The sequence below is a fragment of the Ovis canadensis genome, chromosome 9 (genome assembly GCF_042477335.2).
Source record: "Ovis canadensis isolate MfBH-ARS-UI-01 breed Bighorn chromosome 9, ARS-UI_OviCan_v2, whole genome shotgun sequence".
Taxonomy (NCBI): domain Eukaryota; kingdom Metazoa; phylum Chordata; class Mammalia; order Artiodactyla; family Bovidae; genus Ovis; species Ovis canadensis.
The window spans coordinates 57932015-57945502 of NC_091253.1; the positions used below are offsets into that span (position 1 = coordinate 57932015).

Here is a 13488-nt window from a genome sequence, read left to right on the forward strand (position 1 = left end):
GGGCCCATCAAATGTACACTTGCTCCTTAAGAAAAGCTATGACAAGCCTAGACAGCATATTCAAAAACAGAAACATCACTTTGCTTTCAGAGGTCCATCTAGTCAAAGTTATGGTTTTTCTAGTAGTCATGTACACATGTGAGAGGTGGACCATAAAGAAGGCGGAATGCCAAAGAAATTGATGCTTTTAAACTGTGGTGCTGAAATAGAAAGCCCAGAGATAAATCCACGTACCTATGGACATCTTATCTTTGACAAAGGAGGCAAGAATATACAATGGGGAAAAGATAATCTCTTTAACAAGTGGTGCTGGGAAAATTGGTCAACCACTTGTAAAAGAATGAAACTAGAACACTTTCTAACACCATACAGAAAAATAAACTCAAAATGGATTAAAGATCTAAAGGTAAGACCAGAAACTATAAAACTTCTAGAAGAAAACATAGGCAAAACACTCTCTGATATAAATCACAGCAGGATCTTCTATGATCCACCTCTCAGAGTAATGGAAATAAAAGCAAAAATAAACAAATGGGGCCTCATTAAACTTAAAAGCTTTTGCACAACGAAGGAAACAATAGATGAAAAGACAGCCTTCAGAATAGGAGAAAATAATAGCAAACAAAACAACTGACAAAGAATCAATCTCAAAAATATACAAGCAACTCCTGCAGCTCAATTCCAGAAAATTAAATGACCCAATCAAAAAATGGGCCAAAGAACTAAACAGACATTTCTCCAAAGAAGACACACAGATGGCTAACAAACATATGAAAAGATGCTCAACATCACTCATTATCAGAGAAATGCAAATCAAAACCACAATGAGGTACCATCTCATGCCGGTCAGAATGGCTGCTATCCAAAAGTCTACAAACAATAAATGCTGGAGAGGGTGTGGAGAAAAGGGAACCCTCCTACACTGTTGGTAGAAATGCAAACTAGTACAGCCACTATGGAGAACAGTGTGGAGATTCCTTAAAAAAAACTGGAAACAGAATTGCCATACAACCCGGCAATCCCACTGCTGGGCATACACACTGAGGAAACCAGAATTGAAAGAGACACTGGTACCCCAATGTTCATCGCAGCACTGTTTATAATAGCCAGGACATGGAAGCAACCTAGATGTCCATCAGCAGATGAATGGATAAGAAAGCTGTGGTACATATGCACAATGGAATATTACTCAGCCATTAAAAAGAATACATTTGAATCAGTTCTAATGAGGTGGATGAAACTGGAGCCTATTATACAGAGTGAAGTAAGTCAGAAAGAAAAACACCAATACAGTATACTAAAGCATATATATGGAATTCAGAAAGATAGTAACGATGACCCTATATGCAAGACAACAAAAGAGACACAGATGTATAGAATAGTCTTTTGGACTCTGTGGGAGAAGGTGAGGGTGGGATGACTTGAGAGAATAGCACTGAAACATGTATATTACCGAACGTGAAACAGATCACCAGTCAGGTTCGATGCATGAAACAAGGTGCTCAGGGCTGGTGCACTGGGATGACCCTGAGGGATGGGATGGGGAGGGATGTGGGAGGGGGTTCAGGATGGGGAACACATGTACACCCATGGCTGATTCATGTCAATGTATGGTAAAACCACCACAATATTGTAAAGTTATTAGCCTCCGATTAAAATAAATTTAAAAAAATAAAATAAACTGTGGTGCTGGAGAAGACTCTTGAGACTCCCTTGGACAGCAAGGAGATCAAACCAGTCAATCCTAAAGAAAATCAACCCAGGAATATTGATTGGAAGGACTGATGCTGAAGTTCCAGTATTTTGGGCACCTGAAGCAAAGAGCCAACTCATTGGAAAAGACTTTGATGCTGGGAAAGATTGGGGGCAGGAGAAGGGGATAAAACAGGATGAGATGGTTGAATGGTATCACTGACTCAATAGACATGAGTTTGAGCAAACTCTGGGACATAGTGAAGGACAGGGAAGCCTAGCATGCAGCAGTCCATGGGGTTACAAAGAGTGGGACATGACTTAGTGACTGAACAACCACAGCCAAATACTGTGAAGTACAAAAAATGCCCTCTCTCAGAAACACTGTTATAAAATTCACAGTAGGTCATGAGTGGGAAAGGGTAGGCCAAAAGAATCACTGTCTTCCATGATTGATCCTTAGAGGCTATTTGATTTTTTGAAAAACATTAACTAGTTCATGACGATAAACATGAACTATAACTTTGCTAAACTTAACTATAACTTTAACTAAATTCAAGATGATGTCATTTATATTCATATGTCAACACATTTAGTTAAAGTTATAGTTAAGCATCCTAGCTAAATATTTATAATTATACATCCAAAAAGCTACATATATACCCTGAAAATGGAGTACATGTACAACTAAATAAAAGCGCATGTATTTTTACATGAGATCATATCTCATCTTATTTCATGTAATTTTCAAGTTTATAACTTCATATGAAAGCTTTTAAGCAAATAAGTAAAAATAAAATTAATGTCACAATCATGCTGCTTGACTAAAGGCCTTGCCAAAACTTGCCAAAAGTGTGCAACCATTGCCATGAATATGTGACTGTAGAAAAATGCATTTAAACCATCAGAAATACAGCCTGCAGGACTAATAAAGGCAAGTAATTACCTGCTGCGGGATCTGTAACTGCTTGGCTGGTAATGCCAGATGGTGGCTCCTGAAGCTGGTAAGTGGCATTCGTGGACGGCGTTGTTGGGCTGCTGTTGCTACTCGTCATGTAATGCGCTGGATACGGTGAGCTGTTATAATACTGTGCATACTGACCCTGGCCGAAACTGGGATAAGATGGATAGTCCTACCAAATTAAACCACACAAGAACAATCAGTCAGAACACAGCTGCTGCCTTCTTACATTTCAGAGTATAACCGTAAATACGTTTGCATCTCTGCTTTCTCTGAATTCACAAAGGAACACACAAGCACACACTGACTGAAGTGCACAGACATGCAAACCAATTTTAGGTAAGATTGGATTCCCTCTTCATATTCTTCTATTTCAGGTTGCATTATTAGGCAAAATTTAACCAATCTGGAAACCAAATGACTCACCATATAGGACTACTAAAGACATTTTTTCAAGAGCAAAAAATCCATCAGAAAGCTTAAGAAAGCTCTCAGTTATAGCGTAATATAAATGGATCTTTCTTTATATAAGAAAATCATCTACTACTTTTTTTTTTAATTTCAGAAGTCAACCTGGCTTTTAAAATTACCTGCTGTGAGCTGTTAAATCCAGAGGAATTTGTGAGTGAATTATTTCCTGTATATAATCCTGATGATGTTGTAAAACTGCTACCTAAAACAAAATGAAAAGAAACATGGGTGACTAAGCTATGTCGAGCAATATGTCTATAGGAAATTAGTATTTAGATAAAGTAGAGCTGGGGTCCAAAGAAATGCATTTGGTTTATCTTGAAACCAGAATAAATTGCCAAAGCTAAAATTCTGGTTTCATAAAATGGCTGACAATTTTAGTATCACTATACAACTGAGAATTCATAAGTAAAGAGGTTTAAATAGGACATGAGGAACTCAAACTATGGACGAAATTATGTATTTTTGTAAAGATATCAGACACCTAGCTTTCCACTTCAATTTGTAAAAATGCATAGAATTTTCACATCTTTACGTTAAATATGCTTTATTGTAAAGTAGTGGGATCAGATTAGATGATTTTTAAGATTCCTGCTAACTCAAAAACTATGATGCTACTTCCAAAAGTTCAAGATGCTTTCCAACTGGTACTTGTTATCTGAATGGCCCATGGAAAAAGCTGATTATTTTATTTCACAGAAGAGTAAATGGAAGCTCTTGGAGTACTTGATAAAACAAAGATTAGAGAGGAACACGTGCTGTGTAGGTAATATTCTATTTGTCGAATGCCTCTGTACTCAAAAACAAACAGCAGAGTTGTGCAGGATTCACACCAAAAAGCAAATCTTAGTTTTCTCCTTCAACAGATTCACTATCTTTTTGTTTAGTCATGTAAAGCAACAATATACTGGTTTTTTAATTGAAGTATAATTGATTTACAATGTTGGGTTAATTTCTGCTGCACAGCAAAGTGACTCAGTTTTATATATATACATACATTCTTTTCTATTATGGTCTATCTCAGGATATTGAATATAGTTCTCTGTGCTATACAGTCAGACCTTGTTGTTCATTCATTCTATATAAGCAGTTTCCATGTGCTAATGCCAAACTCTCAATCCATAGCTCGCTCACCCCACATTCCCCTTGGCAACCCCAAGTCTGCTCTCTACATCTGTGAGTCTGTTCCTGTTTCGTAGGTAGGTTCATTTGTGTCATTAGATTCCACATATAAATCATATGATATTTGTCTTTCTCTTTCTGATTTATATCCCTTAGTACGATAATCTCTAGGTCTATCCATGTTGCTGCAAATGGCATTATTTCTAGTTTATGGTTAAGTAGTATTCGTGTGTGTGTGTGTGTGTGTGTGTGTGTGTATTCAGTTCACTTGCTCAGCTGTATTCAACTCTTTGTGACCGTGTGTGTGTATTCAGTTCAGTTGCTCAGCTGTTTATGGTTAAGTAGTATTCGTGTGTGTGTGTGTGTATTCAGTTCAGTTGCTCAGTTGTATCCAACTCTTTGTGACCCCATGGACTGTAGCATGCCAGGTTTCCCTGTCCATCACCAGCTCTCTCTCTCTCTCTATATATATATATACATATATATATATATATGTATGTATGTATACACACACACACACAGCCCATCTTCTTTATCCATTCATCTGTCAGTGGACACTTAGGTTGTTTCCATGTCTTGAATATTGTGAACAGTGCTGCTATGAACATAGGGGTACATGTATCTTTAATGATATACTATTTTTAACTATTATTTTAGTGGAAGATTTTTAAAAGGCCAGGGATAGCAAATGTGTAAAAAATGGCATTTGAACATAAATTAAATAAGACAAGCTACTGGGCAATTTGGTCATAGTCAAGAATTTTATATACCGTTTTAACCCAGTAATTATATTGCTAGGCTTTTACTCTAAGAAAAAAATATGATCTATACTATGAGGTTAGTTAGCAAAGATGTTCTTCAGTGTTGTTTCTAATAACCAAACAGAGAAAGTAACCCCGAGTCCTTAATAGACATTATTCAGAAAATGGAATATTATGAAGTTGTTGAAATAGTATCATAATGACATTTAATAATGGGAAATTTTTTAAAACAAAAACTTAAGCAATGAAAATGCTCTTTGCGATCTCATTTGAAACATTTTGAATAGCATAAAGTATTTCCGAAAAGCACAAAAGTCTATGGAGGAGGGAATCTATGGTCACAGAATATTCGTGGAGCCAAGGATCATTTTTAAATTTTCTACTCAGAACCTGTGTTACTTTTGTAAATAGAAAAACCATTTTTAAAATAAAACTTCCGGCAAGTGAGCAGTCTAAGCAGTAAATGCGTTGGTGGTTTAAGGAGGATGTCTTCAGTGTGAACCACCTATTCACAGATGCCTTCAGGTATGATGTGCTACTTAACATACATCAACTATGTACTTGGACTTCCCTGGTGGCTCAGACAGTAAAGCGTCTGCCTACAATGCAGGAGACCCGGGTTCAATCCCTGGGTAGGGAAGATCTCCTGGAGAAGGCAATGGCAACCCACTCCAGTATTCTTGCCTGGAAAATCCCATGGACGGAGGAGCCTGGTAGGCTACAGTCCATGGGGTCACGAAGAGTCGGACACGACTGAGCAACTTCTTTTCACTGAACATTCAAGTACTGGCCAAAGAGTCAGAAAACTGTAGAGTTTCCAGTTCATTACTTATGAGCTGTTTGGACGCTGGACAAATCACCTAACTGCTCTAAGATATCATTTCCCTAGCTGCAAAAACTCTATTTCATAGGCTTCTTAAACAGATCAAATGAAGTTTTGGAAAATATAACGAACAAGCCATAGTAACACACAAATGTTCAGAACCGTTACTATTTATTCCAGTAAACCTTTCTAAAATTCTCTACTGTATTTATGTATCTTCTCCCTCTTTTGACATTCCCAAACTAGAGAAGTATGGCAATATCCTTGCGTATCTAAAATTCTTTTCCTACTTACTTATCAAGTATCTATACACTTTGAAAAACCAGTCAAGGACCTGCTATTTTTATTAAGAAAAGGAAATATTTCCTAAGGTAGTTTTAAATGTTATCACAGAATCATATTTGAGGTTTCCTGATTTGTAAATTTTAGGAATACCAGTTGTTCAAAGTTCCCAGAACACCTATTATAGAAAAGCAGAAAGTTCTCACACTACTAGTACTTATTCCACCACAAAAGTAGGAGTATCACTAGATAAGTTTTTCATAGTGTTCATCTGCATGTAGCAATCACACAGTCATTAAAAAACTACTGAATATTGGGGTCATGGTGATAAATATATGAGGAAAGAAGAATGATTAAGATACAGGCATGGACCTCTAAGGCTTATCAGGTTAACATTAGCTTTTTTTTTTCTTTTTAAACAATGGACTTCCTGGGCATATGTATCCCTTCTATATATCTATATATCAGGGAAAATTAATATTAAATCTATATATCTATATAAATATATGACAAACTTATAATGGACATTTTAAAAATTCCTTGTAAAAAACTCAAATTTATTGTGGATAAGAGTGTGACTATCAATACTTTTTAAACTTTATTACACACATTTGAGAGAAAAAATTACTCTGGGTTATGACTTGTGACTTTCATTTAAACTACACATTTTGGGGTTATGACTTGCTACTTTAATTTATATTACAAATTTTTGAACAGTAAATACTGACCTCAATAATCCCCATCCACTGAGAAAATGAATAAGATATAGAAAATATATTTTAAAAATGGATGTTTTCGTTCCATAACTTATTCCCTGGAACAAAGCAGAAAAGACCATGGAAGCTATATTGGCACATATAGGCCACTAGGGTCTGACCATGTAAATCACAGCTCAGTACTCTTAATGGTACCCAAGTGACTTCCCAGACTTCATGCTACTTCGACGACTGTACATTAGCTGGAATTCACCATAAGTTACACTCATTTACTGGCTGACTGCAGGCTGAGATTCCATTCCGTTTCATATGCAGGAGCAGGAGTTTAACGGCACTCCAGTGGCCTACGAGACTTAATGCAACTTCCACAAGGATCTATGTCAGGCAAAGGTAGACAAGCTGGGGAGAATCAGGCTCAGGCAATATTAATTTTTAACCCCCAGAATCAGACCAATAAGGCCTCCCCACCCACCTCCATGTGTGACAAAGAGCTGCTAAACTTTTAGTCCAGGCCACCAGCACTGGATGTCTTCAAGAACCTCCTTTCCTAGTTTCCTGCCCATCTTCTGGCTCCATCCATCATGCTCCACACCAGCAGTAGAATACTTTCTCTAAGCTACATATTTCATCTTCTTACTCCCCTGTTCAAAAAGTAACGCCCCCTAGTACCCTCAGGATCAAATTCAAACTTATCAGGGCTTATTCATTCGGCCCTACCTGAGCTTCCCTGGTGGCTCAAATGGTAAACAATCTGCCTGCAATGCGGGAGACCTGGGTTCAATCTCTGGGTTGGAAGATCTGAAGGCGGGCATGGCAACCCACTTTAGTATTTTTGCCTGGAGAATCCCCACGGACAGAGGAGCCTGGTGACTACAGTCTACGGGGTTGCAAAGAGTCGGACATGACTGATGACTTAAGCACAGAGCAGCACCTGGTGTGAATTCAGTCCCTTAGATTTCTCTTGTCTCTTCCTAGGAATGCTGACCACACACCCACACAGATACACACTGCAGCCTCACACATACTTTTTTATACTAAGAAAGTAATCACACTCATCAGGCATTTACAGAATGGAAGTTTCTCAGAGACTGTTTTGGGTATCGTGGCCCTTGAGCTGGGCTAAACAAAGCTCATAGAACAAACGAAGTGAAATAAAAGTCACTCAGTCATGTCTAACTCTTTGGGATCCCATGGACCATAGTTTACCAGGCTCCTCTGTCCATGGGATTCTCCAGGCAAGAATACTGGAGTGGGTTGCCATTCCCTTCTCCAGGGGATCTTCCTGACCCAAGGATCAAACCTGGGTTTCCAGCATTGCAGGCTGTTTCTTTACCATCTGAACCACCAGGGAAGCCCCAGGGAACAAAGGGTCCCACTCTAATAGCTGATCTGATTCAGACTGGGTACCAGTACTACCAGATGAATTTCACCAAAGCTTAGAACACTGCAAAGCAAAGGCAAAATAGCAAGGACAATACTCCCCAAAAAGCTTCCGTGTGTATAGCTACTAAACCCACTTCTTACTCTACACAGGCCTGGGAGACAAGACACAATTGTGCAGAAGGCTGCCATGTACCAGACTTAAGATGAATGGTACAGGGGAGAAAGGGCAAGACATGACCAGGAAAAACAGACTCCCTTCTTCCATTAGGATCCAGTCTCTAAGAAAGCAGACCCCAACCATTTTGGCACCAGGGACTGGTTCCATGGAAGATAATTTTTCCACAGACCTGGGGTGGGGGGTGGTTTATTTCAGGATGATTCAAATGAATTATGTGTATCTTATACTTTATTTCTATTATTATTACATCAGCTCCACTTCAGATCATCAGACTTCAGATCCCAGAGGTTGGGGACCCCTGCTCTAAGATAGTTTCTGTCCAATTCGTTAAGTCTTCACTTACAATGTTAGATCACAGAATTAGGCTTAGTATTGAGAATTCATTTATCAAAATAAAATATAGAAGTATTTTCCTTTCTAGACACAAATGATTTTACATGAAAAGTCATCTCCAGATAAAAAGAGAACAGAAATATTCTATGATAAATTGTTTGACATTTTATGTAACATTATATCATTAAAAATCCCCAAAGTAGAAAGAGCTCCCATTTAGAACCCATTATTTCTCACTCAAGGAGTTTGACAGAATTTGGTTCAAATGGAGCTCCAATAATGCTCAATATTATTCTTGGTAGAGTTGGGAATTAAGTTACCTTCCGAGCAGGGTGGCAGTGGGACACTTTCTTTTCCATTAGTGAAAAGGAAAATCTTACCTATTTAAATAGTTTATTATTGTAAAAAAAAAAAAAAATCATAGCCATTATTCTTTTCTGGCAGGGAGAGGAGAAATTCCTTTCCTGACTAGAATACTGGAAAAATCTTTCCTTTCAGAACATCTCTAAGACAAAATTAATATTCATTCCATTGCTTCTTTTTTTTTTTTTTCCTATTTTTTGGCTGAACTGCACAGCATGTGGGATCTTAGCTCCCAAACCAGGGATTGAACCCATGCCTCCATTCATTGAGAGTGTGCAGTCTTAACCACTGGAGCACCAGGGAAGTCCCTCCATTGCCTTCTTTTTAAAGTTAAGAACTTTTATATTCTGAATGGAAAGATTATATATGTCATATTATGGAAATAAAAACTTTTCAAATTAGTTCAGTCCACAGCATGTATGGGCACATCTAATTGGCATTACAGACACAGTTACTATCCTAGAGGATGCTGTGGACCCAAAGAAGCCAATGTCAGGAGTCCATCCCTTGAGGAAAGTTTAAAAACACACAATCTCATGAAAACACCACCATGAAATATCAGCTTGTGTTACCTGTGTAGGCACCATTAAGTTCTGACAGGGAGCTGCTCAGTCAATGAAACGAAAACATCTAGTTTGACTGAAAAGGACAATACACAGAAAATACACAAAGAATGTCAAGAAGGGTATTCTTGGCTCGGGGTGAGGATAAACTATCCAGAGAAGATCCAAGAGTGAGAAGTTTATAGCCCAGGAGAAAAAGAGACTCAAGGAAGGTGACAGAAGTTTCCTGATCATTTAAGAAAAGAATAACAGTTCAGGAAAAGAAATGGCACTCTTTATCACAAAAACCCAGGGATCTGAATGTTGATCATATTAGGACATAGGAAATGTTATGATTTCTGATTCTCCTTTTAAGGACTGCAGGAGGTGGGGGAAGCTGTTATAAATGCAAAGATGCAACTGGAGCTGGAAAAGGCGAGTTGGGGATGGGGGTGCCCAGGGGACGAATATGCTGGTCAAGCTACTTCCTAAGGCTTGCCCATCCACAGCTCACTATGTGAATTCAGGATGTTATCCTGAAAACTCATTCACTGTTGCTCCTCTTACGTACTGCTTCCCTCTATCAGTTCCCATTTCCCATCTTTATGATCTAGCCAAAGTCCTGTCTTCCCAATCAGCTTTCCCAGACAGTTCTTCTCTGTATTGACCTGACCTCTGGGAACGTGAGCTCAAAAATAATCGATACCATTGTTCTTGTACTAAACAAGCCTTCATTGGTCTTGTTTTCATTATGACCATAAGTTCCTTAAGTACATGTGTTATATTTATTCACTTGGCTCACATGGAGAAGAGGGCTTCCCAGGTGGCATAGAATTTATCTACCAGGCAGGAGATGTGGGTTCGATCCCTGGGTCAGGAAGATTCCCTAGAGAAGGAAATGGCAACCCACTGCAGTATTTTTGCCTGGAAAATTTCAGCGGACAGAGGAGCTGGCAGGCTACAGTCCAGGGTGTTGCAAAAGAGTTGGTACAACTTAGTGACTAAACAACAATAACATGTGGAGAAGAAGAAACCGTGTTCATTTCATGCCTTTGAAGAGTTTCATGGAGGCTCCAGCAGGAGACAGAGCTAGTTATTTGAAAGTTTCAATTCAAGATGGTAACGACAACAGCATCCAGAGACGACACAACTCTCATGAAGAATCAGGTATAGGAAGAATGGAAACCTTCCCATAATTTTTTTTTTTTAATATGGTGAAGGTAGAAGGCCATTTAGAAGGGGGATCTGAAGGCCCAACAGACACGAGGAAAGAAAACATCTCTCAAGTTCCTTATTTATTCAGCAATAAAAATGACAGTGGGGAAAGGAAAAAATAACCATATAGTAATTGTTTATTTCTCAGATTTTTATCAAGAGGACACACACTTTGCTTATTTCTTTTAAACTAATGGTGGTTTGTAAAGGCTTATCTTTTAAAAGTAGATTATAATTACTATGTCAGATACAAATTATATGAAGAATATTAAACTCAGGGCCTATAAGCACCTTCTGGAAGGATTTTAAATGTCTGAGTTTCCAGAAAGAAAATCCCACAGAGTTTTAAATCAAATAAAATCTTAAATTGCCTAAAGCATCATGAATTTTGAACAGGTCATAAAATCTCACAGATGTAGCTCAGTCAGATATTGATGTATCATCAGTGCGTACATGCTGCTGGTGCTGCTGCTAAGTCACTTCAATCGTGTCTGACTCTGAGACCCTAGGGACTGGTATCATGGGTATATGAATGAAAAGAAGAGACTCGGTTGCAAATGAAAATTTTCAAATTCAGAATGCAGTTAACATTCTGTGTGTTTACTGTCCATTTATACTTCAGGATTTCCACACCCACTGTCTCAGGTCATGTCCCACATCGGTATGTGAGGTAATAATTATTACTATGGGCCGCCTGTCACTTTCTAAAAAGCACACAATGATTTCCTGGCCCCAGAACCCTGAGTTAGGGAGTGGCCACTAACTCCACTTTCAGGCCAGCATTCACCATCCTGCCACACCAAATCCACCTGTACACACTCTGACTCAGCAGTGCTGAAGTGAGTCAGATACTGTGAAAAGTGGTATTTTTAGTTTTTAGTACTGAAGTAGAGTTGACTTACCATGTTGCATTAGTTTCTGATGTATAGCAAAGTAATTCACTTATATGTGTATTAATACATATCCTTTTTCCTATTCTTTCCATTATGTTATTTTAAGAAACTATTGTATAGTTTCCTGTGCTATCCAGTAGGTCCTTGTTTATCTGCTTTGTATATAGTAGCTTGTATCTGCTAATCACTTACATGTGGAATCTAAAATATGATACAAATGAACTTGCTTACAAAACACAAACAGACTCACAGAGGTAAGAAACCAAAATTAGGGTTACCAAAAGGAAAAGGAATAAGCGAGGGGAGGGCAGGGTAGAAAAGTGGTATTACTTTTTGGCCACACAAACATCACACAAGGTGAGAGACAAGGACATCTGAGAAATTTTTCATAAATGAATCTGGAAACAAACTATCTCATTTCTAAAAGACTTCTTCATTATAACTCTTTTGAAGCTGGTAAATAATTTTAAAAGTAAATTATACAGTCACCCCAAAGATGGTATATTAGAAAGACTGGCTTCCTTCTTGTCACCATGAGGGGTTCCTACAGGGAAAGGGTGGTGGTCTCGTCAACCGTAACAAACAAGAAACAGTCCTGCTAGGAGACCCTGTGTGGCCACCCGGTTCTATAGGTGCTAAGCAATTATAGTTTAAAACTAAACTGATTCCTGCAAATCTTTATTAATAAATCCTAAGTACTTTTTCATAGTTAAGAATCCAGTCTATGTTGATTTATAACATGATTTAAAATGATAAATCAACATTTTGTGTGTGATTTAACCTAGAGAACACTGCCTAGCTATAACTTCAAAAAAGTTCCAAAAAAAAAAAAAAAAGGTAACATGTAGGTCAAAGGTCTACTTCACAGAGAACAAGGACTTGCATTAAAAACCAGAATCCCAGCCAACGTAAGAATGCTGGAACCTGCAGGGGCCTGTCTGTACTTACCATGTTTTAGAGCATTTTCTAGCACTTACTCAGCAAGCAGGATGCTATTTGTCCCCCGTGTATTTTCACAAAAGTCCATTTGCTTTTCTTCCCTGGCCTCTTTGCCATGGGCTATGTCCATCATCAGGCGCGATCTCTGCGGCAGAAGTCAGCGCAGCTCCCTGGGGAAAGGCCTCTGAAGGCCAGATGGGCTACTTTTTAAAACCAAAGTTTTCTCCTTTTCTTATAAGAAGGATTTTAAAGGACCAAGCCAAGGACTATTCCTTTTTATCTCAGTAATAATTTTTCTACGTCAAAGATAATTTTTAACTAATGTCATAAAGGTGGCAAAGCCTTACTATTTACCTTTCTTGATCTATTTCTCTATATTTTAATAAAAACCAGTTCATACAGACAAGAATGTGGATACTGATAACTAATTACTGCTATTACTGACTTCAAAAATTTCCCTACAATTTCCAACATTTGTCACTTGAAATAACATAAGATGTCAAAAATAAGTAAAACCAAATATTCCTGCTAAAAAATCAACTTAAGCAAGAAAAAAAAAATCTGCAATGCAAAAATTTCCACAAACTCAAATATAAATGTGAGCAGACTGGCAAAGCAATTAAGAGAAATTGTGACCAACCAGGGCGAGCTGAAATGGCAGTTCTCCAGTTATAACTTTCTTCTGTCACTTTATGCCAGAAAGTGCAAACTTCAAATGCTTTATCAGAGCAGATTATTAAAAAGGTTTAGTAAATATTTCCTTAAAACTGTATATTTGCAAGCAGGGAAAAATATCATTTCTATAGGTAATGGA

At 38.0% G+C, this 13488-nt stretch overlaps 1 protein-coding gene across 19 annotated transcripts in view; it reads right to left on the minus strand.

The window, feature by feature from the left end:
- The window catches only part of EYA1 (EYA transcriptional coactivator and phosphatase 1), a 374655-nt gene that overhangs the window by 117118 nt on the left and 244049 nt on the right, over nt 1-13488 (minus strand). For all 19 annotated transcript variants that reach the window (XM_069600239.1, XM_069600237.1, XM_069600238.1 and 16 more), the window contains 2 exons: nt 3244-3326; nt 2639-2825 (listed from right to left, as the gene is read on the minus strand). In XM_069600239.1, the coding sequence (XP_069456340.1) occupies nt 2639-2825; nt 3244-3326 (270 nt within the window). The remainder of the gene's footprint in view (nt 1-2638; nt 2826-3243; nt 3327-13488) is intronic.